Raw genomic sequence first — 24,562 nt, forward strand, 5'->3', positions numbered from 1 at the left:
CCGTAGCCACGGAAGTCTGTCCAGTAAAGACTTGGAAGAAAATGTCAGGGCATTGAGTGCTTCTGATCCAAAACGTTACCCTTTCCCAGCACACTCCATTGCTACCCATCCCTCTCCAGTTTGCCATTCCTGCAGTCCACCAGCCCCCCCCCCAGCCAGTTTTCTGTACTCACTGAGCATATCCAGTTCTCATTGCGTGGCTTTATCTATTCCCCCCCCCCAAAAAAAAATTCTTGGATATACGTAACCAACAGAGCTGCCCCAAGGTTTCTGATACCTCCCTCTCTTCCTTGGAGGAAGGGTTCCATTTTGGCCACATAAAGGCTGGCAGCTAGGAAATTGAATTTGCTATTTGTGTACGAGATCTCCTCAGATGGGGTGGGGTCACAAAGAGAGGGTGGCTCTTTTGCCTTCATGCCGTTTGTGAGTTTTGCAGGAATGCCTGGATGGCCACGGTCGGAGCCAAAGAACGAATGTATTCTTATCCCTTGCCCCATGCCCTCCCCACAGTGATGGGAGGTGGGCCAGGAAATAAACATCACCTTTATTGATATACAGTGGCTCTGGAGCTTGAAAATGAACATGGGGTGTGTGGGGAGGCGGGAGCAGAATGGGGGAGAGGAGAGGGCCATCCATCTCCTCTCAGTCTGTCCAGCAGGGGGAGCTGCTAACATTCATCCTCCCCAAGCAAAGCAAACAAGTTCCGGCCATCAAACTTTCCTTTCCTAGAAGGGCCAAGCTGGCTAGGCCCGCTCTTGGGCGCCGAGTGTGGTTCTTCTTCCTCCTCACCTTCTTCGTCTGCATCCCGATCTTTCTCATCATCCTCTTCTTCTCCCGAGCTGGAGATTTCATCTTCCTCCTCCTCTTCCTCTTCTTCCACCTCCTCCCCGGAGCTGCACTTGCCTTCATGGCGGTGGGCCTCTTGCAAAGCGGCAATCTCAGCCGTTTCAGGGTGGTGTTCCCACATTGCTGGAGAGAGAGGGGGAGGGAACTGTCAGAATCACAGGAATTGCCAAGGGTCAAAGGTCACCTGGTGAAAGCCACTAAGGTGGCAAATTTCATAGTTCTAGTAAAACGGGGTGGGGGACTGTCTCCCGAAAGTCTCAAGTTCAAATTCCATGATTGTATATACGAAATTAAGATGTTTTGTCCCATCACACATCACTTTACACTTGTTTACACTGAACGGCATTTGCCATTTTACCACCCATGCACACAGTTTGGAGAGGTCCTTTTGGAGCACTTCATAAATCTCCTTTTGTTTAAATGATCCTGAACAATTTAGCAATGTCAGCAAACCTGACTACCTCACTGCTCACTTCTAACTATAGATCATTTACGAACAAATTCAAAAGGGCTGCCATGTGGAAGATGGCGCAAGCTTGTTTTCTCTTGCTCTGGACAGTAAGATATCTGAAGGCAATCCTCTTTAGGGAAGTTGTTAATGTTTGATGATTTACAGTGTTTTTAATATTATGTTCTGAAGGAAATCAGCCCTGAGTGCTCACTGGAAGGACAGATCGTGATGCTGAGGCTCCAATACTTTGGCCACCTCATGAGAAGAGAAGACTCCCTGGAAAAGACCCTGATGATGTTGGGAAAGATGGAGGGCACAAGGAGAAGGGGACGACAGAGGACGAGGTGGTTGGACAGTGTTCTCGAAGCTACGAACATGAGTTTGACCAAACTGCGGGAGGCAGTGGAAGACAGGAGTGCCTGGCGTGCTCTGGTCCATGGGGTCACGAAGAATCGGACACGACTAAACGACGACAACAACAACATTCTGTTGGGAGCCGCCCAGAGTTGTCGGGGAAACCCAGCCATATGGGCGGGGTAGAATTATAATTATTATTATGAAGAAGACCCAAAACCAATGGATTCAAGTTGCAAGAAAGGAGATTCTAACTAAACATAAGGAAGGACTTTCTGACACTAAGAACTGTTTGACAGTGGAATGGACTCACTCGGGAGGTTGTGCACCCTCCCAATGTTGAACCTTGGTGGCTCCAGTTTCTCTACCTCTTCATTCAGATAACTGTAAATTTATGATAACCATTCCTGATCCACCACAAAACCTATTCTCTTATCCCATGACTGCTAAACTTACTTGGGAGTCTTTGCTGAGGCGCCTTTGTCAAAACCTTTTTGAAAGTCCGAGTACACTATGTCAACCAGATCACCTCTCTCTATGTGCTGGTTGACATAGAATTCTAATAGGTTTGTGAGACAGGACTTTTCCTTGCATAGCCCCTGCTGACTCTGCTTCAAGTGAGGCTTTATATAAGCTTGGTTAAGGTAAAGGTAAAGGGGCCCCTGACCATCAGGTCCAGTCGTGTCCGACTCTGGGGTTGCGGCGCTCATCTCGCTCTATAGGCCGAGGGAGCCGGCGTTTGTCCGCAGACAGCTTCCGGGTTATGTGGCCAGCATGACAAAACTGCTTCTGGCGAACCAGAGCAGCACACGGAAACGCCGTTTACCTTCCCGCCGGAGCAGTCCCTATTTATCTACTTGCACTTTGATGTACTTTCGAACTGCTACGTGGCCAGGAGCTGGGACCGAGCAACAGGAGCTCACCCCGTTGCAGGGATTCGAACCGCCGACCTTCTGATCAGCAAGCCCTAGACTCTGTGGTTTAACCCACAGCGCCACCTGGGTCTTGGTTATTTTATCCTTAACCACGGGTACCTTTCCTTGCAGAGTAGCCCGGAGGCCTCATGCAGACACAGAGGCGCCCGTCCACCGCCAGACGTAGGAGGCTATTGGCTGCTCGGTAGACATCATTGCGGGCTCCCTTGGCGGTCTTGTAGCCTCGCTTCTCAGCCCAGGCTAAAAAAAAGAGGGTAGAGATGGCGTCAGAGTTCACAGACATACTGACATTGCTCAGCCTTCCTGCTAAATCAAGGGTTGCCAGCATGATGCATCCAGACGTCATGGACCCCACCCACCTGCATTATCCCAGACCATTGGCTGTGCTGACTGAGACTGTCTATGGCAGGGGTTTTCCAAACTGGGTCTTCTGCTGCTTTGGGGTTTTTTTGGACTACAACTCCCATCATCCCTAGCTAGCAGGAGCAGTGGTCAGGGATGTTGGGAGTTGTAGTCCAAAAAAAAGCTGGAAACCCAAGTTTGGGAAACCCCGGTCTATGACACCTGGAGGACACCAGACTGGCTATCCTGTGCTAAACTGCAGCGCCATGCCTTCGCTGCACCCTTGTTCACCCTTTTACCTTCGCAGACATCCCAGGCGCACCACGGGGGCTCAGGTTTCCCATGTTCGGCCTCAGGATGTTTCAGCTTGAGCAAGGCTTGGACTGGAATTCGGCTGGCCAGGAACCCCACAGAAGTGTAGGGCTCCTGGATCTGGGAAATAGGGTAGATGCCAGCCAGGATCTAAAAATGAGAGGAAGGGCACACTTGTTACAGGGCCTGCAGATCCCATCTATTACTCTGAGGAAGCAGACTGAGAAGACACAAGGGATTTTCTTTCAACCAATGTGAGACCAACCAGACTTTTGAGTTCTACTCCCCCTGCTGAAGAAACAACACGATTGAATCCTGACAAGACAGAAGTACTGTTTGTGGGGGACAGGAGGCGGGCAGGTGTGGAGGACTCCCTGGTCCTGAATGGGGTAACTGTACCCCTGAAGGACCAGGAGTCATTTTGGACTCACAGCTGTCCATGGAGGCGCAGGTCAATTCTGTGTCCAGGGCAGCTGTTTATCAGTTCCATCTGGTACGCAGGCTGAGACCCTACCTGCCTGCGGACTGTCTCGCCAGAGTGGTTATCTCTCGCTTGGACTACTGCAATGCGCTCTATGTGGGGCTACCTTTGAAGGTGACCCGGGAACTGCAATTAATCCAGAATGCGGCAGCTAGACTGGTGACTGGGAGCGGCCGCCAAGACCACATAACACCGGTTCTGAAAGACCTACATTGGCTCCCAGTAAGTTTCCGAGCACAATTCAAAGTGTTGGTGCTGACCTTTAAAGCCCTAAACGGCCTCGGTCCAGTATACCTGAAGGAGCGTCTCCACCCCCATCGTTCTGCCTGGACACTGAGGTCCAGCGCCGAGGGCCTTCTGGAGGTTCCCTCGCTATGAGAAGCCAAGTTACAGGGAACCAGGCAGAGGGCCTTCTCGGTAGTGGCACCCGCCCTGTGGAATGCCCTCCCACCAGAGGTCAAAGAGAACAACAATTACTAGACCTTTAGAAGGCATCTTAAGGCAGCCCTGTTTAGGGAAGCTTTTAATGTCTGGTGGATTTCTGTATTTTAATATTTTGTTGGAAGCCACCCAGAGTGGCTGGGGGAACCCAGCCAGATGGGCGGGGTATAAATAATAAATTATTATTATTATTATTATACCACCTCCCAGCTTGTTCAACCTCACGCCCTCTCCCCCAAAGTCCCAGTAATAAATCCCTCCCAGATCATTCGTCTCCTCCACTCCTCTCCTACTTCACAAACACTTACCTGCTGTTTCCTGTCCACCAGGGAGGGGAAGATGAGCCCAGGGCAGTCACACAGCTTGACTGTGGGCGTCAGGAAGTAGGTCTGGAAGTACTTGGTGTGGCCTGGAGTGCGGGAGACGCTCACCACCTTGTGGCCCACCAAGCCATTTATGAGCGAGGACTTGCCCACGTTGGGAAAGCCTGTGGGGGGAGGAAGAGGTATTGGAGGTCTTCAAGCAGAGGCTGGGCAATTGTATGTCGTGGATGCTCTAGTCATGGATGTCCTGCAGTAGATGCCCTTTGAGGTCTACCTCCAACTGTATTTATGCTGCACCACTGGTGCATGCGGGGCCTCAGTGAGGCAATCAGCTTTAAAATCACTCCCAATGAGCTTTAAAATCTAAACGTCTTCAAGCTGAGCCTGGAAAGTCATTAGTTGGGGGTGCTCTAGCCCTGCATGTCCTGCATTAGATACCCTACAAGATCTACCGGTTTATTTATGCTGCACCCTTGCTGCTTATGGGGGCTCAAGAAAGGCAATGCAGGTGGGTCCTCACTCCCAATGAGCTTTAAAATCCAAAACAGGCAAGTGGGGAAACAGAGGGGGGGGGGTAGGAGAGTTAAGGGAAGGATGGAAGGAATGTGGGCAGATGCCACTGCATTTGCCTAAAGGTTGGCTGCAGTGACAAATGAGGATTATGAGGATAAATTAAAGTAAGGTTACCAGAATCCGGGGACACTTTTCAACTTCAATGGATTTTGTATGGGGACTGATTGGTAAATCCGGGGACTGTCCCCGGGAAACGGGGACATCTGGTAACCTTAAAGGAGGGTTTAGAGGAGGGATTTGAAGGGCGGAAGAACTGTTTCCTCATGTACCCATTCAGGAAGGCAGATCCGTAAAGAGCAGCAAATGAGGCAATCATTTAATAAAGCTTATTTCTTAAGCAAGTACTTGCTTATTTCTTAAGCAAGTACTGATACGGTTTACGACTACCTCGGTTTACGAAAACCTCTGTTTACGAACGCCACGGACCCGGAAGTGTTTACATCCTGGTTCTGAGGTGTCGGATGCGCAGATGCGATCTGTGCAGCGTGCGCGCAGAAGCGCTCTATTGGCGCTTTGCGCACGTGCAGAAGCGTGCCTTCGGCGAGCGAATACCTTGGCGAGCGAACGCCTCCGCAGAACAGATTGTGTTCACAAACCGAGGTACCACTGTATAAACATCCCAACCCAACTTAAGAGTCAACACTCAACCGTTTCTAGCTGGATGTCTTTGTCCACCACCAGAGGGCACACTCACCTACACAGCCCACTGTCAGGATTCCATCTTTATAGATTTCCTGGGAGAAGCCCCCGACTTCCATGGCCACATCCGTTTGGTGCTCCACCAGTACCGCTGCGCTTTCGTCGTCGTCGTCCTCTTCCTCCGAGTCCTCAAGCGGCAGGCGAGAGCTAGCTGCGTCCCGCTCGATTTTCTCCTTCCAGCTGCTCAAATCCACTGGAGAAAAGAGGAAAGAGATGCCAAAAAAAGACCCACAACAAGCAGTGATGCAAACAGCGCCACACAACCCGTTTCGGAATCTAATGCTGAAATCCAATGCACAAATTCAAGTGCAGGTGAAATTATGTGGGGCTTACTTCTGCTTGAAAGAGAAGGAAAACTGGGCTGCACAAATATTGTATCAAAACTTTGTTGGGACTGTGTTACTCTGAATGCCTAGATTAGTTGGAGGGAACCTTAGAGCAGACACAGGCCTGGTTCATGTGCTATGTTAAGCAAATCATGGGTTAGTGTGAACACATAAGTACATGGGTGGTGCTGTGGTCTAAACCACTGAGCCTCTTGGGGTTGCAGGCCATAAGGTCGACGGTTCGAATCCCCGTGATGGAGTGAGCTCCTGTTGTTCTGTCCCAGCTTCTGCCAACCTAGCAGTTCAAAAGCACACCAGTGCAAATAGATAAATAGGTACCGCTGTGACGGGAAGGTAAATAGCATTTCTATGCGCTCTGGTTTCCATCACGGTATCCCGTTGCGCAAGAAGCAGTTTAGTCATGCTGGCTACATGACCCAGAAAGCTGCCTGTGGACAAACGCCGGCTCCCTCGGCCTGAAAGCGAGATGAGTGCTGCAACCCCAGTCGCCTTTGACTGGACTTAACCGTCCAGGGGTCCTTTACCCTTTTACCTTCCCAGAGGGAAGATCATGACCACTTTGCTCCTGCTCTAGTCCTGACTCTGCTGCATTGCTGTAAGCTAAGCCATGGTTATGGTTTGGTAACCAAGGTTTACTCTTGGTTTACAGGCCTGTGGTTTGTCTCAAAGAAACAAACCATGAGCAGAGGTTCAGATGTCACAGTAAACCAAACCGTGGCTTAACTCATGGTAGCACAGCAACAGCAGTGGTGGAGGTGGAACAAAGCAGCCACAATCTCTCCAGGAGCCTTCACCTTCATGCCAAGCCATGCTTTGGCTCAGTGCTACATACAAACTGAGCCACAGTGTGCCTCTCCTTTATTTCTGAGGTTCCATTCATCTGGGCAAAAGAGGCTTCAGGATCAGAAAATGTGGCTTATAAGCAGGATCGAGTTCTGGGAGCTTCCCTTGTTTAAAGAACAAACAGGTGCTGACCACCAAGAGGAATTTTAGCCCTGGAGTTAAACCAACTCCGTAGGGGTAAGCCAAGAGCTCAGAGTGACGCATGCAAACTCACCTCTTCCAGCCACGATGCTCTCGCAAGCGCTCAGCAGCTGATCGGGCCCCATGGCTCTGCTCCAGCCCTTCCGACGCTTCCGACGCTTCTTAAACACTGACGAGAGAGAAAACCCAGAAAATCAAGTCTTGGGAGCCAAGATTTCACCCAGCAGGGAAGTAAAGGGTATGAGCCAATGTACCTCTTCCTAAAAAAGCAGCTGGATCTAAAGATTCAGAAAAAGGGAGGCAGGCAAGTTGGCAACCAAAGCACCATCTTTGACTTTCATGCAGTTTAGGAAGGCATAGAAGTCAAAGGGGGTGTTTACATGTTGACTTATTGCCCCTTTGAGTTTGCCAGTAGTTAAGACCTTTTCCCACCTGCTTCAGCCCTGACTTTCCCATTTGTAAACACAAGAACCTAACACAAGCCTGCTGGATCAGGCCAATGGTCCATCTAGTCCACCATCCTGTTCTCACAAGGGCCAACCAGTTGCCTGGGGGGAAACTTAAAAGCAGGAACCAAACACAAGAGCACTTTTGTCACTTGCCATTTTCAGAAACCAGCATTCAGAACAATTACCGCTTCTAACAATGGAGGCAGAGCATAGCCAACATCCCTAGTGGCTACTACTGATAGCATTATCCTCCATGAATTTGTCCAATTCTCTTTTCAAAGCCGTTCAAGTTGGTGGCCATCCCTGCCTCCTGTGGGAGAGAGTTCCAAAGTTTGAGCTGCATGGATAAGTACTTTCTTTCATCTGCCCCGAATCTTCCAACATTCAGCTTCCCACTCGGATTTCTATGAGTTCTAGAGTTACGAGAGAGCGAGAAAATATTTGGCCGACTGATTTTCTCCACGCCAAGCATAATTTTGCCAATAACGCAAAACAAAATAAACGAATTCAGGTTTCCGTTATCCCAATTAGGCCCTAAGTCCCATCGTGTTACAACAACGGGGACCTGCAATGCCTGGAACAAAGCAACGCTGCATTACGAAGCTTCAAAAAAACAGATATTTAATTTCTGTGTTTTCTCTTTTGAGTTCTTTTCTATCTCTTCTGATTGTTTTCTCTCATTTTCTCTCTCTCTCCTCTCCTCTTCTTTTCTCCTCTTTTCCTTTTTCTCCTGCTCTTTTTCTCTATGTTGCTTTTTATTTCAATTAGATTAACGCTGGATATTTGGTATAGGTTTTGTACAGTACCTCTCTTTATAAACGCTAATAAAATGTATTTTTAAGAATGGGGGGGGGAAATACCGGTGCTGGGATCTTGGTCCTGTTGCGGGTAGGATGTGAAGCAGATCACGTGGATTTCGGGGAAGCGGCTCTTGAAGTAGTGCTTCCAGGCCACCACCAGGGATGGGGGAGCCAGGTCAATCTTGTTCAGTACCAGGATGAGGTTCCTCTTCATCTGCTTAGTCACGAAGTCATAGAGGGCTGGGGAGAAGTTGATGACCTGGGCAGGAAGGGTTGGGGAAGGGAGAGCCAAATTAAGTGAGTGGTCCCAAACAGTGAGGGCTAAGAATACGTATTTCTTACTTCTTCTCTGTGATATAGATGTGATTAGAGAATATAGTGGCGGGTTGGGGCGGCTTTACAGAAGAGTTTGGATTTGATATCCCGCTTTATCACTACCCTAGGGAGTCTCAAAGTGGCTCACAATCTTCTTTCCCTTCCTCCCCCACAACAAACACTCTGTGAGGTGAGTGAGGCTGAGAGACTTCAGAGAAGTGTGACTAGCCCAAGGTCACCCAGCAGCTGCATGTGGAGGAGCGGAGACGTTCACCGGATTATGAGTCCACCGCTCTTGACCACTACACCACACTGGCTCTCGGGTCCAAACTCTTCTTTATACAAAATGCCATTCCACATTGTCATGGGAGACACTGCCCCCGGGCCACAGAGTATGTGGCTCCTGTAGGATCTTCCCATTTTCTTCTTAAGCAGCTTTTAATAATAATAATGATAATAAAAAATTGTTTATACCCCACCCATCTGGCTGGGTCTCCCCAGACACTCTGGGCGGTTCCCAACAGAATATTAAAAACACAATAAAACATCAAACATTAAAAACTTCCCTAAACAGGGCTGCCTTCAGATGACTTCTAAAAGTCAGATAGTTGTTTATTTCCTTGACATCTGACGGGAGGGCGTTCCACAGGGCAGGCGCCACTACCAAGAAGGCCCTCTGCCTGGTTCCCTGTAGCCTCGCTTCTTTTTTTAAAATTTTCTTGCAGGGAGGGAACCGCCAGAAGGCCCTCGTTGCTGGACCTCAGTGTCCGGGCTGAATGATGGGGGTGGAGACGTTCAGCTAGGAATTCACATTAAACTGCTACCTCAGGACCACCCTTGGGGCGTGTAGTAAAAGATTTGGGGGGGGAGGCTGCACCCCATAGAGTCAGCCCTAGAAATTCTCCTCACACTTAGCTAGTTAAATCACATTAAAAGATCTGAGAAACCAAGTCAAAGGTCTGCGCAAACAAGGTCTATGGAGAACAAGCCACCAGTCATCAACAGAACCGCAAAGTGTCCTTACTGGGTGCCGGATGTCTGTAATGAGTAACACAATGTCGGACATCTCCAGTACACGCCACAGCTGCCTCCATGTCTACAAGAGAAATCAGGAGATTAGAAAAGGCCTGTGTAAGATTACATTAGGCCTAAGGGGATTAAAAGGACCACTTTGAACCTGGGTACTGTCACAATGCTCGAAATCAAACTGGAGTCCCAGCAATCACAACTCCCCAAGGGCTTAATTGGCATTTTGGAGCAGAATCCGCAAACGTCATTGTGTTTACACTGCACCAAAAACCCAAGAAGAAGAAAAAAATTGAAAATGAAAAAAATGAAAGCACATAGGAAAAAGCATGAAAGCCACATGTTAGATTGTCATGTGTGAAACTCACACACATTTGTCTCACTGGGTGGATGAATCCTAGGGAGCTGCTGCCAACTGTGTCCTTTTCATTGCTTGCACACCCAGTGAAATATGCACATGTGCAATTGCCACATGATTCTTATGCTATTTTCTGCACAATAGCATTTCCTGTTTAGAAACGGCATAATATGTGAAGCGAATATCCATGGAAACAGAATTAGGCGTTAATAGTTTGTTAAAGGACTGGAGGCAAAGGAAACAGTGCTGGTTCATAAGGCGGGGGGAATCCAAAATCTGTAGTTGGGCGATACCTTTATAAGGGCCAATGTAAATGTCATAAAATATTGAGCAAACTTTCACATTCTCCAGGACTCTGTTTGTTGAACTGAACATTAAGCAAAAAAGGGATGGGGGGAGAGAGAGAGAGAGAGAGAGAGAAAGGAACTAGCTTGATGGTCTAGCTACAACCTGCATTTAGTCACAGCTTTTCGATAGTGTGTAGGAGACAGCATACCAAATTGGATTAGGCTGGATCAGGTCTCAAGTTACACCGAGGGCTGCAGAGACAAAGGCCACATTCACACCATACATTTACAGCACTACAATCTTGACTTCTGCCAAAGAATTCTGGGAGCCGCAGTTTGCTAAGGTTGCTGGGAGTTGGTAGGAGACCCCACTATTCTCCTCACATAAGAGTTGCAATTCCCAGAGTGGTTCCCTCTTCGAAGGGAACTCTGGGAATTGTAGCTCTGTGAGGGGTGTCAGGATAAGGCCTACTTATCCCGAGTAGGACCCTGGCAGAGACACATGCCTGGCTGGCATGTTCTTCCCCCTCCTGGGTGATCGTTCAGGAGCTTCATAAGCATTCTCCAGCCCGAACATCACAGCGACTGGTGCCAGGCGAACACCAGCACCCTTCACAGATACGCAGAGGTTTGCGCAGTTGCGTAACAGACTCAGTAGCACAGCATTTGGCTAAACTACTTTATTTACATATAAACACACGGAGCTCTTCATCATGGCTCCCTCTCTCTCTAGCATCACACAGCAAAGAGAAAGAACAAAGGAACAACAGTCCCACTTAGGAAGACAGGAAGACAAACATCCTGTCTACGTCACTTCCACTCTGTGGGAACAAAAACATATACAGCCATTGTTGTGGTTTAGTTGTTTAGTCTTCGTGACCCCATGGACCAGAGCACGCCAGGCACTCCTGTCTTCCACTGCCTCCCGCAGTTTGGTCAAACTCATGTTCGTAGCTTCGAGAACACTGTCCAACCATCTCGTCCTCTGTCGTCCCCTTCTCCTAGTGCCCTCAATCTTTCCCAACATCAGGGTCTTTTCCAGGGGGTCTTCTCTTCTCATGAGGTGGCCAAAGTATTGGAGCCTCAGCTTCACGATCTGTCCTTCCAGTGAGCACTCAGGGCTGATTTCCTTCAGAATGGATAGGTTTGATCTTCTTGCAGTCCATGGGACTCTCAAGAGTCTCCTCCAGCACCAGTCATATGATACACAATAAACCTATGACTGCACACGGGGAATGAATCTCCCAACAAGGGGAATATATTGGGGTATCTCAACAACTCTCAGTACCCTTAACAAACGGCAGCCCCCAGAATTCCTTGGGGAGAAGCCATGGCAACTTAAAGTGGTATCGTTGTGCTTTAAAGGCATGGAGTGAATGTGGCTAAAGAAACACAACTCTTTGTCGCCCCAGCTCTTGCCCCAAAATAGCTGAAACCCTGAACCATAAAAGCAAAGTTAACCAACGCAAGATAACCAGTTACAAATCCGTTTTTGACACTTGACTCTGGCTGCATGAAATGAACGGACTGGTGGAAAAGATCACCCCACTCAGCTCCCATGCAGCTGAACCATTCAGCCTGAGTTTCCTCTTCAGGCTTTTAAAGGCTCACCTCCAAATTGTGCTCAAAGTAGCTCAGCTGGCTTGGTGGGAATGTACTGTAGATATTCTCGAGATATTCCCGAAAACACTTCTCCTCTCGGGCTAGGAGCTGGTCCTTGGTCATCTGATAATTCCAGGGCGGACGTTTTGGAAAATCCAGTGCTAAGAAAGGTTAAGGATCAGTTGGAAGATATAGCCAAGGTCTTGCAAGAAGCAGGAGAGAAGTTCTAAGGGGAAAAGCTACATCTTGCATTAATAAACTTCCCTGATCACTCCAACTCCCATCAATGCTTTTCACCGATGCCACTTCTCTCTCTGGCTACCATTTGGAGAATCCGAGAAATATAAAGCCTTTCTGAAAGCCAGGACAAGGCTGACATTATGATAAGAAAGGGAGCATAAAAACTGAATTGAGCAGAGGCTTACTGAACTGATGGAATGTGGGCAACATGGCAGGCCTTTAAGGGGTTTTAAACTTGCATGCAGTCACATTAATGTTATATAAAAAAATCCTTCCAGTAGCACCTTAGAGACCAACTAAGTTTGTCATAGGTATGAGCTTTCGTGTGCATGCACACTTCTTTAGATACGAAGTATCTGGTATCTGAAGAAGTGTGCATGCACACGAAACTCCATACCTATGACAAACTTAGTTGGTCTCTAAGGTGCTACTGGAAGGATTTATTTATTTTTTATTTTGACTGCGTCAGACCAACACGGCTACCTACCTGTAATTAATGTTATATATATATATCAAACCAGGGCTGCCAAAAGTCCGGAATTTCCTGGACATATCCGGGATTCATCCACCAACAATAGCGTCCGGGCAGAATTTTCAGAAATTGATTTAAATGCCCGGGAAAATCCAGGATGTATTGCAGCCCATATCAGTAGTGTTGATATTTTTTTTTTCTAATTCCATTAAAAAAAAAGCTCAATAACTTAATTTTGGGGGATTTTGCAAATAAAGCTGAACAACTTTGGCCAAAAAAAAAGCTCCGGATTTTCACTTTTTGAAATATGGCAACTGTTTATCCACCTACTGCTTAGTAATAACAGGGAACTTTCATACTCAATCCCCATTTTTTCCTATTGGGGCCATTTTTAGACCACCTGCATATGGTACTTCCATAGGGCAAAACTGTCTGCTGCCTCCAGAGGCCAGGAGGGGTAGTGCTTTACAGGCAGAGGGAGGAACTCTTCTTCAGCATTTTCCCCTATCAGCCGAGACTCCCCACAAATGCCTTAGCCAGATCCCCTTTGCTCACCTGAACCAGTCTTATAAACGTCTTCTATGTCCACCTCCGTCTCAACTTCTGGAGCCGGCTCCAAGATCTTCTCTCGGGCAATCTTTTTCCTCCGCTCCACCTCCTCTTTACTCTCCCGGTCAAAGTGCAGCCGGTATCTGTCAGGCAGGGGGAAAGCAGCGGAAGATCAGGCAGGGGCTACAAGGGAGGGGCCATCGTTGGCTGAAATTCGTTGCCCAGCTTCCCACCCGAGGCCCAGAACCGGGCACGTCTTGCTCAGTTTCAGGATTACAGTGATTTAAGCAGCCACTACAACACAACACAACACAATACATTACATCTGAAAGGAGGCCCAGGTTACCTGCCACGTGAAAAAGCTGCAGCAAAGTATGTTGGAAATGCAAAGAAAAAGAAGGCACGTTCTACTACATGTGGTGGATGTGCAAAGTAACAAAAGCATTCTGGGAAATGATATATAATGAGTTGGGGAAAAAATGTTTCAAATAACATTTGTGGAAAAATCAGAGCCTTTTTTGTTAGGCATTATAGGTACAGAAATTCAAAAAGAGCAGAAAAGACTATTTATGTATGCGACGACAGCCGCAAAAATACTACTGGCCCAGAAATGGAAAGAAGATGAAGTTCTAACTGGAGAAGAATGGCTGATGAAGATGACGGACTATGCCAAAATGGCGAAACTGACCGGGAGAATCAGAGACCAGGATGACCAGAAGTTTAGGAGAGAATGGGAAAAAATTATAGGTTACCTAAAAGAACATTGTAAACAGTTAAAAACTTTCGCAGGATTAAAAGACTTGTAAAAGACAAAATAGAATGGAAAAGTTAAAAATAGATACAACAAATTTGGGGGGGGGGGGTTAGGATAAGTGGAATAAAAAGGGATGGACAATGGAAACCAGAGAAGGGCGGAGGGAAGTCAAGGGATTCTGAAAATCCTAAATGTAAAGGCGATTGATATGTTTAAATGAAAATTTGTTATGTAAAACTTAATTAAAAATATTTACATCAAAAAAAGCTGCAGCAAAGGATGTGACCCCGACATTCTCTCCCTGTTTCAGGAAAGGCCAGCAGTAATGACGGCCAGCAACTCGGACAGCTTTAAAAGATTAGACCGATTCATGGAAGATAAAGTGATTAATGGCTACAAACCAGAAGTGGTCATGTTTCTGAATCCCAGTTTTCTGGAAACTGCACAAATGTGGCGAGCCTCTTGTGCTCAGATTCTGCTTGTGGGCACCCCATAGGCATTTGGTTGGCCTCACGGGATGCTGGACTAGAAGCAGCCATTGGCCTGATCCAGCAAGCATCTTCTTGTCTACTTCCACAAAGGCCAGTATATATATCTATAGCCTCTGTCTCAGTCTGTGACACAGACTCGCACTATGGGGATTGCCTGGCATCAAATGTTATTGTCCCTTTGGTTAAGACAGGTATTTTAATACTTTGTAGTTTAAAACAGCACCGGAGGATGCTACATATTAAAAACAAACAAACCTGGAACCTTTTCATTTTGCTGTTTTTGTTTTTTGTTTTTTAAGGATTTTCTTGTCTCTCGTAACATTTTTACAGATCAGTTTCATTTGTTGAGACATTGGGAAGGAAAGTTATTGCTGTTTCAATAACTCTTTAATTTGTGTATTGTGCAAAGTACGTTATTATTTTCCCACTATGTTTAACAGCTTTCATGTCTATTGCATTAATGTTTTTTATTTAAATGATATTGTAAACTACCCTGGGGCAAATTTATTACAAAGGGTGGTAACACAAATTCCTGAAATCAGAGGCAGGGCCTCCCCAGTCCATTTGGCCTGCCAGGCCACTTTGCCAAACCACACCCCACTTGCCAATCACCTGGTATCAAGTGTGGGCAGTTAAGAAGGCAACCGGGATGAGACAAAAGGGGCCTTCTGAAGCAACACACACACAGTGTTTCTGAAGTCTCAAAACTTAAAGACTTCAGAGCACAGTGCAGAGCTCTTTGAAAGCCCCTGCATGATGCTTTGAAGCCCCAACTATAGCGGACAGGCAGCGTCGAGCAAGGCTGTTTGCGAGGGTCTTATGAAGAGCCCTGTGCAGCACTGAGGTCCAGCACCGAGGGCCTTCTGGCGGTTCCCTCGTTGCGAGAAGCCAAGTTGCAGGGAACCAGGCAGAGGGCCTTCTCGGTAGTGGCACCCGCCCTGTGGAACACCCTCCCATCTGATGTCAAAGAGAACAACAACTACCAGACTTTTAGAAGACATCTGAAGGCAGCCCTGTTTAGGAAGGCTTTTAATGTTTAATAGATTACTGTATTTTATTTTATGTTGGAAGCCGCCCAGAGTGGCTGGGGAAACCCAGCCAGATGGGCAGGGTATAAATAATAAATAACAATTATTATTATTATTATTATTATTATTTCAAAGTTCCCAACATTCAGCTGTCAGGGCCTTACCTTCCAAGTCCCGGACTGCAGAATCCGGGACCGGCAGCCGTGTGACACTGGAAGTTGCGTCAACGTAACTTCCGGTGTCGTTTTGCCCTTCTATGGGCACAAAAAATGGCTGCCGCCGGCTTCAAAAGTCGCTTCTACGCATGCCAGGAAGTGCGTCGACGCAACTTTCGGTGTCACTCTGCCCATCTATGGGCACCAAAAATGGCCGCCGCTGACACCGGAGGTTGCCTCCATGCACTTCCGGACATGTGTAGATGCGACTTTTGAAGTCAGCGGCGGCCATTTTTGGTGCCCATAGAAGGGCAAATCAGAAAGGGAAAAAAAGGCCGCCGGCAGGAGAAAATAACGGAGAAAACGGGAGACGAAGTGATACGGGGGACCACCAGGAAAAGGTAAGTAAAAAAGGGGGTTTCCCGGGGAAAACAGGGTACTTGGCAGCTATGGTCAGGGCTTACAAATGCCATGTCACCATTGCATCAGATGATTGACTGGGACAGCCTTTCCCACCAGTCACAACTGGTAGGGGAGATAAGGATCTGGCCTGCTGGCTGGATCCGCCTCTTACCTTAAATGAAACAAAACAATAACAAACAATACTGGCAACATGGATGCCCTTGCTACTGGCGGCCTGTTCCATTCATTCATATTTGTCCCTTTCCCCCAGTTAGTTGAGAAGGGATTTCGCGGGCTTCTAAAGTCTCACTCCGTCCTTGTACTGGCCAAGCTTTTGCAGGGATGTTTATCTTCAGGGATGAAATTACACCACATGCCTTAAGAGTTCTCTCTCAGCCTACCTCATAGGGCCAGGTGGAAAAGAGATAGGGGTTATGAAATAAGAGTGCAATAAAAGTGCTGCAGAAAACTATACAAGAGCCTGCCTCAAATCAAGTTGGATCACTGATCCATGAGGTCTCCTCTGACTGGAGCAGCCTGTCAAGTTCTCTAGCAAGGAACATGGGTGGCTGTGATCAAGGACCACAATGGCTACGTTCTCCCTCTGAATGCCAGATGCTGGAAATCACAAGTGGGGCAATGTCAGGGGTTAAACCTGAGACTTTCGCCACGGAAGACACACATTCTTTCAACAAGATTCCTCTGAGTGCCTGGGTTTCATTTCCAAGGAATAAATACAAAAAAGAGAGAGAAAATCCAAGTCTGGTGGTGGGAAACTGTAGACAGAACTCTCTGCTCCAGGAGGAAGGCTAGTGTTCATGAGAATAGTGTTGCATGCGCACATGAACGTTGTGACTTACTTTCGCATGCATGCTTTAACATACATTCACCCCACAGGAGGAGGGTTATGTGGTGAGACTGACAGCTCTCCCCTGTTCTGCCTTCTAAAGGAGAGCTTGTCATTTACTCTATGTTGCACTCAGAGGCACAACAGGAAATGGTGGAGCATGGCCTATTCTGCTAACGTTCACAAGTCGGGAGAAACTTTTCCTACATCCTCCTCACGTGCAAGTCTCTTACTGAGAAGAGTACAGGTGTCAAAAGCACGTTGCTGACTTCTTAAGTACTTGTAAATGTTCGTGTGCACGCGTGAGCGAAAGGGATTTCTGCCCTGAAGATGTCAGAGCAGCAGAATCACAATTTTGAAAGGAAGTCCCTGGTTCTATTTCAAAATGGAGCACATCAGGGCGGCCTGCTCAGCTGAGGGGAATTCAAAGGAAGGATAAGAATGGAGGACTCACTGTCTCACATGCAGCAAAATTATCACACCTAAGCTAAGAACAACCAACACATTCTGGCCACAAAAGTTGCACTTTACATTGAGTAGGGCCAGGCCATTAACCAATGTCCATGAAAAAAAGAATTTGCCAAATAAGGAAATAAATGGGTTAGAGGAGGCATGGGGAGCTTATGGCGCTCCAAATATCAGTGGACTACAAATCCCATCACCCCTGGATGAGATGGATGGGAATGGAAGTCCAACCACATCCGCAGGTTAATAGGTTTTCTGGCCCTGAGCCACTCTAATTCAGGGATGGGTAATTTATGGCCATGCAGATATTGTGGGACTCCGGCTCCCTTCAGTCCTAGCAACATGGCCAATGGTCAAGGGTGAGGGGATTTGTAGTCCAATGCCACCCAGAGAACCAGAGGCCTTTCCTTTTTTTTTTTTTTTTTGAATAGATATTTATTGATTTTCACAATAGAAAAGGGATTTACAAAGGTTTAGAAGGGATGGGGGATATACAAAAAAGCAAAAATACAAAAGTCAGGAAAAACAGAAAAAACCAAAAAATAAAAAAGAAAAAATAGAAAACTATATAACTTATCTTTATCACAGTGTATATTGGGACCTCCTCGGGTTCCCGTCCCTGTGTTTCTCAAACACACTTCCAATTTAGCAAATTCTACCTCTAAATATTCACTTTTAATACTAAATTCTTATTTTCTATTCTAAAATAACCTCTTTTACCTAATCCACAGATTTATTTACCGCTTAATTTCTATTCTTAAAATATTACTTTAGCATATTTTTTAAAATACAATTTAAAATCTTTCCACTCTTCTTCAATTGCTTGTTCTCCCTGGTTGCGGATTCGTCCGGTCATCTCTGCCAATTCCATAAATTCCATCATCTTCATCTGCCATTCATCAATCGTTGGTAACGTTTGCTGCTTCCAGTATTTAGCGATCAACAGTCTCGCAGCTGCAGTGGCATACATGAAAAAGGATACCTTTCTCTTGGGAATCTCCTTCCCTACAATGCCCACTAGGAATGCCTCTGGTCTCTTCACCAATGTGCCTTTTAGCACTTTCTTAAGTTCATTATAAATCTTATTCCAGAAGTCATTCACCAGTGGACATGTCCACCACATGTGGTAAAATGAACCTATTTCTTTCTTACATTTCCAACATTTATTGTCATTGTTGTGGTAAATCTTTGCTAGCTTTTCTGGTGTAAGGTACCATCTGTACATCATTTTCATTATATTCTCCTTTAATAAACTACACGCAGTAAATCTAATATTTTCCTTCCACAACTTTTCCCAATCCTCTATCATAATATTATGTCCCACATCCTTTGCCCACAAAATCATAGCATTTTTAGTTTGTTCATCTTTTGTATGCCATTCTAGCAGCAATTTATACATTCTCGAGAGTATTTTCGTCTTAGGTTCTAACAATTCTGTTTCCACCTTTGACCTCTCAATTTGAAAGCCAATTACTCTATCCATTTTAAACGCTTCATTTATCTGATGGTATTGGAGCCAATCATCCAATTTACCTTTCAACTCCTCATATGTTTTTAATTTAAATTGGTCTCCATCTTGAATCAACAAATCTCTATATTTTAACCAACCGGTCTCCATATTTAATCTTTTGCGAACCTTGGCCTCCAAAGGCGAGAGCCAATTTGGCGTTTTTCTTTCTAATAAATCTTTATATCTGGACCAAACCTTGAACAGTGAATTTCTAACAATGTGCCTTTTAAAACTTCCATGGGCCTTAACCTTATCGTACCACACATATGCATGCCAACCATGAACATTATCATAACCTTCTAAGTCCAAAATATCAGCGTTTTCCAATGTAAACCACTCTTTCAACCAGCAAAAGGCAGCTGCTTCATAATAAATTTTAAAATCAGGTAGAGAGAAGCCTCCTCTTTGTTTATCATCAGTCAATATCTTATATTTGATTCTTGGCTTCTTCCCTTGCCATATAAATTTTGATAGCACCTTTTGCCATTCTTTAAAACAACTCAGCTTTTCAATTATTGGTAATGATTGAAATAAAAACAACATCTTTGGCAATACATTCATCTTAATCGTTGCTATACGGCCCAATAAAGACAATTTCAGGTTGGTCCACGTTTCTAAATCCTTCTTAACTTCATTCCATAATTTCACATAATTATCTTTAAACAAATTTAAATTTTTTGCAGTCATATACACTCCAAGGTATTTCACTTTTTTAACAAAAGATAAACCAGTTGTTTCTTGCAATTTCTCTCTCTCTTCCTTATTCAAATTTTTATCTAGTACTTTAGTTTTGGATTTATTCAATTTGAAACCTGCTACCCTTCCAAACTCTTGAATAACTTCCAGAGCCCTCTGAACACTGGACTCTGGATCTTGTAAAGTTAACACCAAATCATCCGCAAAGGCTTTAAGTTTATATTGTCTCTTCCCTACAGTTACACCTTTTATTTCATCATCTTTTCTAATCCTGTCAAGCAGGACTTCCAGGACCGATATAAAAAGCAAAGGAGAGAGAGGGCACCCTTGTCTTGTACCTTTCTCAATTCTAATCTCATCTGGCACCATATTATTCACGATTATCTTAGCTTTTTGCTCTGAATAGATTGCTTTTACTCCATTCAGAAAACCATTGCCCGTTCCCATTTTTTCTAAATTTCTTTTTAGAAATAGCCAAGAAATATTGTCAAACGCCTTTTCCGCATCTATAAACATAAGAATGGCTTTTTTGTTTATCTTCTGCTCCAGCATTTCCAAAATGTCAACTATATTCCTAATATTATCTTTCAAATGCCTCCCCGGAAGGAAGCCAGCTTGATCTTGATGTATAAAGTCTTTCAAAACCTTTTTCAATCTGGAGGCTAAAATGTTAGCAAATATTTTATAATCCACATTAAGTAGGGATATTGGGCGATAATTCTTAACTTGCGTTCTATCTGTGTCCGGTTTTGGTATCAGAGTGATGTAAGCCTCTTTCCAAGATTCAGGGGCCTCTCCTCCATTCAAAATTTCATTGCATAAATCCTTCAAAGGTTGAACTAACCAATCTTTCATTGTCTTATAATATGCATCTGTCAAACCATCCGGTCCTGGGGTCTTGCCCGACTGCATTTGTTGTATAGCATATTCCACTTCTTGCGTTGATATCTGTTGAGACAGTAGGGATTTGTTCTCTTCTGGGATCTTATGCAGCCCAAATTTGTCCAAGAATTGCTCCACTTCCTCTTTATTTTGATTTTCCTGTTTATACAATTGTTTAAAATACTTCTGAAAAGCTTTTTGTATCTCTGTCGGGTGCTCCAGATGCTTTCCATCTTGCACTAAACTTACAATAGTGTTCAATTTCTGCCTCTTCTTCAATTGCCATGCCAGTAACTTTCCACATTTATTTGCTGACTCAAAGGATTTCTGTTTCATCCATTTAATTTTAGATTCAATTTCTTGATTCATCAATTTAGAAAATTGAACTTGCAATGCCTTAATTTCTTTCTGCACCTGTTGATTTTTAGGATTTTCCCTCAATTTCTTTTCTTTTTCTTTCATTTGATTTAGAATCTTTTCTTTATTTGCATTGGCTTCTTTTTTCTTTATAGCATTTTGTTGAATTAGAAATCCTCTCATCACAGCTTTGCTGGCATCCCATACAATTTTTTTCTCCGTTGTAGTCCTTAAATTTATCTCAAAATAATCTTTCAATACTTTTTGGGCTTTCTCCACTACTTTCTCATTTCTTGTTAACGCATCATACTCTGGTTTCTCTTCAGATCGTATAAATCTTTCGCCTTTTAGAACCAGAGGCCTTTCCACCACTGCAAGTAGCTGGGAAGTCAGATCTATATTATGGCTGTTCAGTCTCATTAGTATAATTAAAAATGCATGTTATGGTTACGCTGGGCACACGTATGGGCGGGAGGGTTTACCAGGAGAAAGGGGCTCCTCCAATGAGCATCAGGTGGACTCCATTGTAATTGCCCAGAATGCCTTGCAGCAATAGTGCTGCTATGGGGGGCATTGTGGTAAATACAAAGGTGGCTGCTTGGCATTCATTGGAGAGCAGGAAGAGCAGGGTCCAAGGGAGTGGTTTTAGTAGCAATCGGATCCTAGCAGCTGCCCAAGATGTTGCCCTCTTCTCAGACCAGGAGCCACATCAGCTGAGTTAAGCAACATCTGGAGGGCCACAAGTTCTCAATCCCTGAAGCAGGAGCTTTCTCCAGCAGGAAGGGCACCCAAAGAGAGGCCTCTGAAGAGGAACACAGGGCATTAGCAGGGTGGGATGGAAGCAGGTTTCAGCAAACTGGGTCTCAACCCATGTAGGTCCCTGAAAGCTGGGAACAAGCACAGTGAATTGGGCTCAAGCAATGGAATGGGGTCTGGGGAGCTCATGCGAGAATATGTCCCTGATGAAGAATGTATCTTAAATCAGGATCAGATTTAAGGTGCTTGTTTTTTACCTTTAAAACCCTATGCGGCTTGGGACCCTCGTACCTACGGGACCGCCTCTCCTGGTATGCCCCGCGGAGGACCTTAAGGTCCACAAATAACAATATTTTGGAGATCCCGAGCCATAAGGTGGATAGATTGGCCTCAGCTAGGGCCAGGGCCTTGTCAGTATTGACCCCGACTTGGTGGAACGCTCTCTCACAGGAGACCAGGGCCCTGCGGGATTTGACATCTTTCCGCAGGGCCTGCAAGATGGAGCTGTTCTGCCTGGGTTTTGGGTTTTGATTTGGGCCATTTTAAAATGAGGCTGCATTTTAAAACAATTTTAAAATCTAAATTGTATTTTAACCTGCATTTTAATCAATTGTTTTTCTTTCTTTTAAGTTTTATTGTGATTTTGTTGATGTCAGCCGCCCTGAGCCCGACTCTCACTGGGGAGGGTGGGGTATAAATAAAAATTTATTATTATTATTATTATTAAAAGTTGTTGGGCAGCTTCAGCCCCTCCCCGGATGCCTCTTCAAATCAAGCGCAGCAAAATCCCCCACATTACCTGTTGGGATCGTAGCCATGTTCTCCCGGCTTGCGGACTTGGGGCTGCAAGTTCAGCTTGCGCACCTGCAGAGAGAACGACTCGCTGTCCGACGTGTCCGTATGGTCCTCGTGCCTGTCGTGGCTGCCACTCCGGCTGTTGGAGCTGGACCTCACGCCATCTTGAAAGCCTGGAGGGACAAGCAAAGGGGAAGTGAGCAGAGAGGCCGAGTCCTAACTCTGAAACTCCAGGGAAGGAATTCAAAGTACAGTGGTACCTCGGTTTATGAACACAATTGGTTCCGGAAGTCTGTTCATAAACTGAAGCGTTCATAAACTGAAGCGAACTTTCCCATTGAAAGTAATGGAAAGTGGATTAATCCGTTCCAGACGGGTCCGCGCAGTACTCAACCTGAAGCGTACTTAACCCGAAGCATGGGTGTAATTGGTTCTGGAAGTCTGTTCATAAACTGAAGCGTTCATAAACTGAAGCATGGGTGTAATTGGTTCTGGAAGTCTGTTCATAAACTGAAGCGTTCATAAACTGAAGCGAACTTTCCCATTGAAAGTAATGGAAAGTGAATCAATCCGTTCCAGATGGGTCTGCGGCGTTCGTAAACCGAAAATTCGTAAACCGAGGTGTTCATAAACCGAGGTTCCACTGTGGCACTAAGTAGACCACTCTGCCTGTACAAAAGCTTCTGTTCGCCTGATGATGGAACCATCTCCCCTTCCATTGCTGTTCTGGGGGTTCTCCCGGCCCCCTCACAATTTCTGGGAGGCACAGGGGGAATTACAGTATTTTTCCGTCTATAAGACGCCCCCATGTATAAGATCCCCCCTATTTTGGGGGACTCAGATTTAAGAAAATTGGGGGGGGGGTTTGATGGCCCCATGTATAAGACGCCCCCTAATTTCCGACATCATTTTTTTTAAAAAAAAACCAACCTAGTCTTATACATGGAAAAATACGGCATATCATGATTTAAATCACTAGTCCAGGGGTCCCCAAACTAAGGCCCGGGGGCCTGATGCGGTCCAATTGCCTTCTAAATTCAACCCACGGACGGTTCGGAAATCAGCATGTTTTTACATGAGTAGAATGTGTCCTTTTATTTAAAATGCATCTCTGGGTTATTTGTGTGGCATAGGAATTTGTTCATTCTCCCCCCCCCCCCCCCCGCCAAAAAAAAATAGTCCGGCCCCCCACAAGGTCTGAGGGACAGTGTACCGGCCCCCTGCTGAAAAAGTTTGCTGATCCCTGCACCAGTCAGTAAGACTTGATTTAACCCCCCCCCCCCCAAAAAAAGGCTCATTCTTGCTGGTACCATCTTAATATTTACAACCAGGTTTCATTTTTGGAATAATAAATTTTCAGAGTAGTTTTTACAGTTATATAAAAAATGACTGATTTGGTTATACTATTAGAAATACATAGATAATTATGAAATTATTGTGAGGTTTAATAAGTTAACTGTTTATATTTGGAAAACTTTTCTGCTGTACTTTATTGTAAGGGGAAAACAACCATTTCCTTAAATAAATTGTTTAAATTGTTATTAACTAAAACAATAACATTATAGCATATGTATCCATGTTTGTTAACTGCTGTGGTTAGTCTAAATTTTTTTTAAAAAAATGTTTGAGTTTTAGCACACATGAAAAGCTTTAAACAAATCCTTATTTCCTGATGAATAGCCTTGGGACTATAATGTAACTTAAATAGAAAACTATCTTTAGCAAGATTTTTCCTCCAAAAGCATTTTATTTTAAAATCCAATTTAGATTTTAAAAATGCGATTTAGATAAAATAAAATAAATCTGATTTTTTTAAAAAAAAATTATTTTAAAAATCATTGATTTCTTTATCCACGCTGGTTGAAAACCACACCAGGGGTGGGAAGCAACGGGTTCCCAGATGTTGCTGGGACTACAACTCCCATCATCCATGACCACTGGCCACGCTGGATGGGACAAGAGACACGAAAGTTCAAAACCACTAGATACCCGTCGAAATTATAAGAGGCGGAGGGAGTGGGATTTGAGGGTCGCGTTGCAATACAGAAGGCAAACGCCTCCCAGCCAGATTTCTGTGTAGGGGTTTAAAGTAGACAAGAACACAACAGCACCTTAGACTCTACCCACATTTTTGGCCAGGGTGTGCACCGTAACTAAAAGCAGGGACGGGCGTTTGCAGACTTAACAGAGGGAGGTAGAACTAAAGGGATTCCAGGGCTTGTTCCTATGAGGGCGAGG

The 24,562-nt window shown here is 45.3% G+C and overlaps 1 protein-coding gene across 1 annotated transcript in view; it reads right to left on the reverse strand.

Annotated features, from left to right (window-relative positions):
* Positions 1-525: 525 nt before the first annotated feature.
* Positions 526-24,562, reverse strand: part of GNL1 (G protein nucleolar 1 (putative)) — a 31,342-nt gene continuing 7,305 nt past the window's right edge. Inside the window, exons 2-12 of the mRNA XM_060271217.1 lie at positions 22,329-22,497; positions 13,193-13,329; positions 11,935-12,086; positions 9,677-9,748; positions 8,398-8,596; positions 7,162-7,257; positions 5,753-5,950; positions 4,471-4,649; positions 3,228-3,390; positions 2,686-2,826; positions 526-969 (exon numbers count right to left, since the gene is read on the reverse strand). Of these exons, the coding sequence (XP_060127200.1) occupies positions 668-969; positions 2,686-2,826; positions 3,228-3,390; positions 4,471-4,649; positions 5,753-5,950; positions 7,162-7,257; positions 8,398-8,596; positions 9,677-9,748; positions 11,935-12,086; positions 13,193-13,329; positions 22,329-22,497 (1,808 nt within the window). The 3' untranslated portion in view covers positions 526-667. The remainder of the gene's footprint in view (positions 970-2,685; positions 2,827-3,227; positions 3,391-4,470; positions 4,650-5,752; positions 5,951-7,161; positions 7,258-8,397; positions 8,597-9,676; positions 9,749-11,934; positions 12,087-13,192; positions 13,330-22,328; positions 22,498-24,562) is intronic.

Source organism: Zootoca vivipara, chromosome 2 (assembly GCF_963506605.1).
Source record: "Zootoca vivipara chromosome 2, rZooViv1.1, whole genome shotgun sequence".
Taxonomy (NCBI): Eukaryota; Metazoa; Chordata; class Lepidosauria; order Squamata; family Lacertidae; genus Zootoca; species Zootoca vivipara.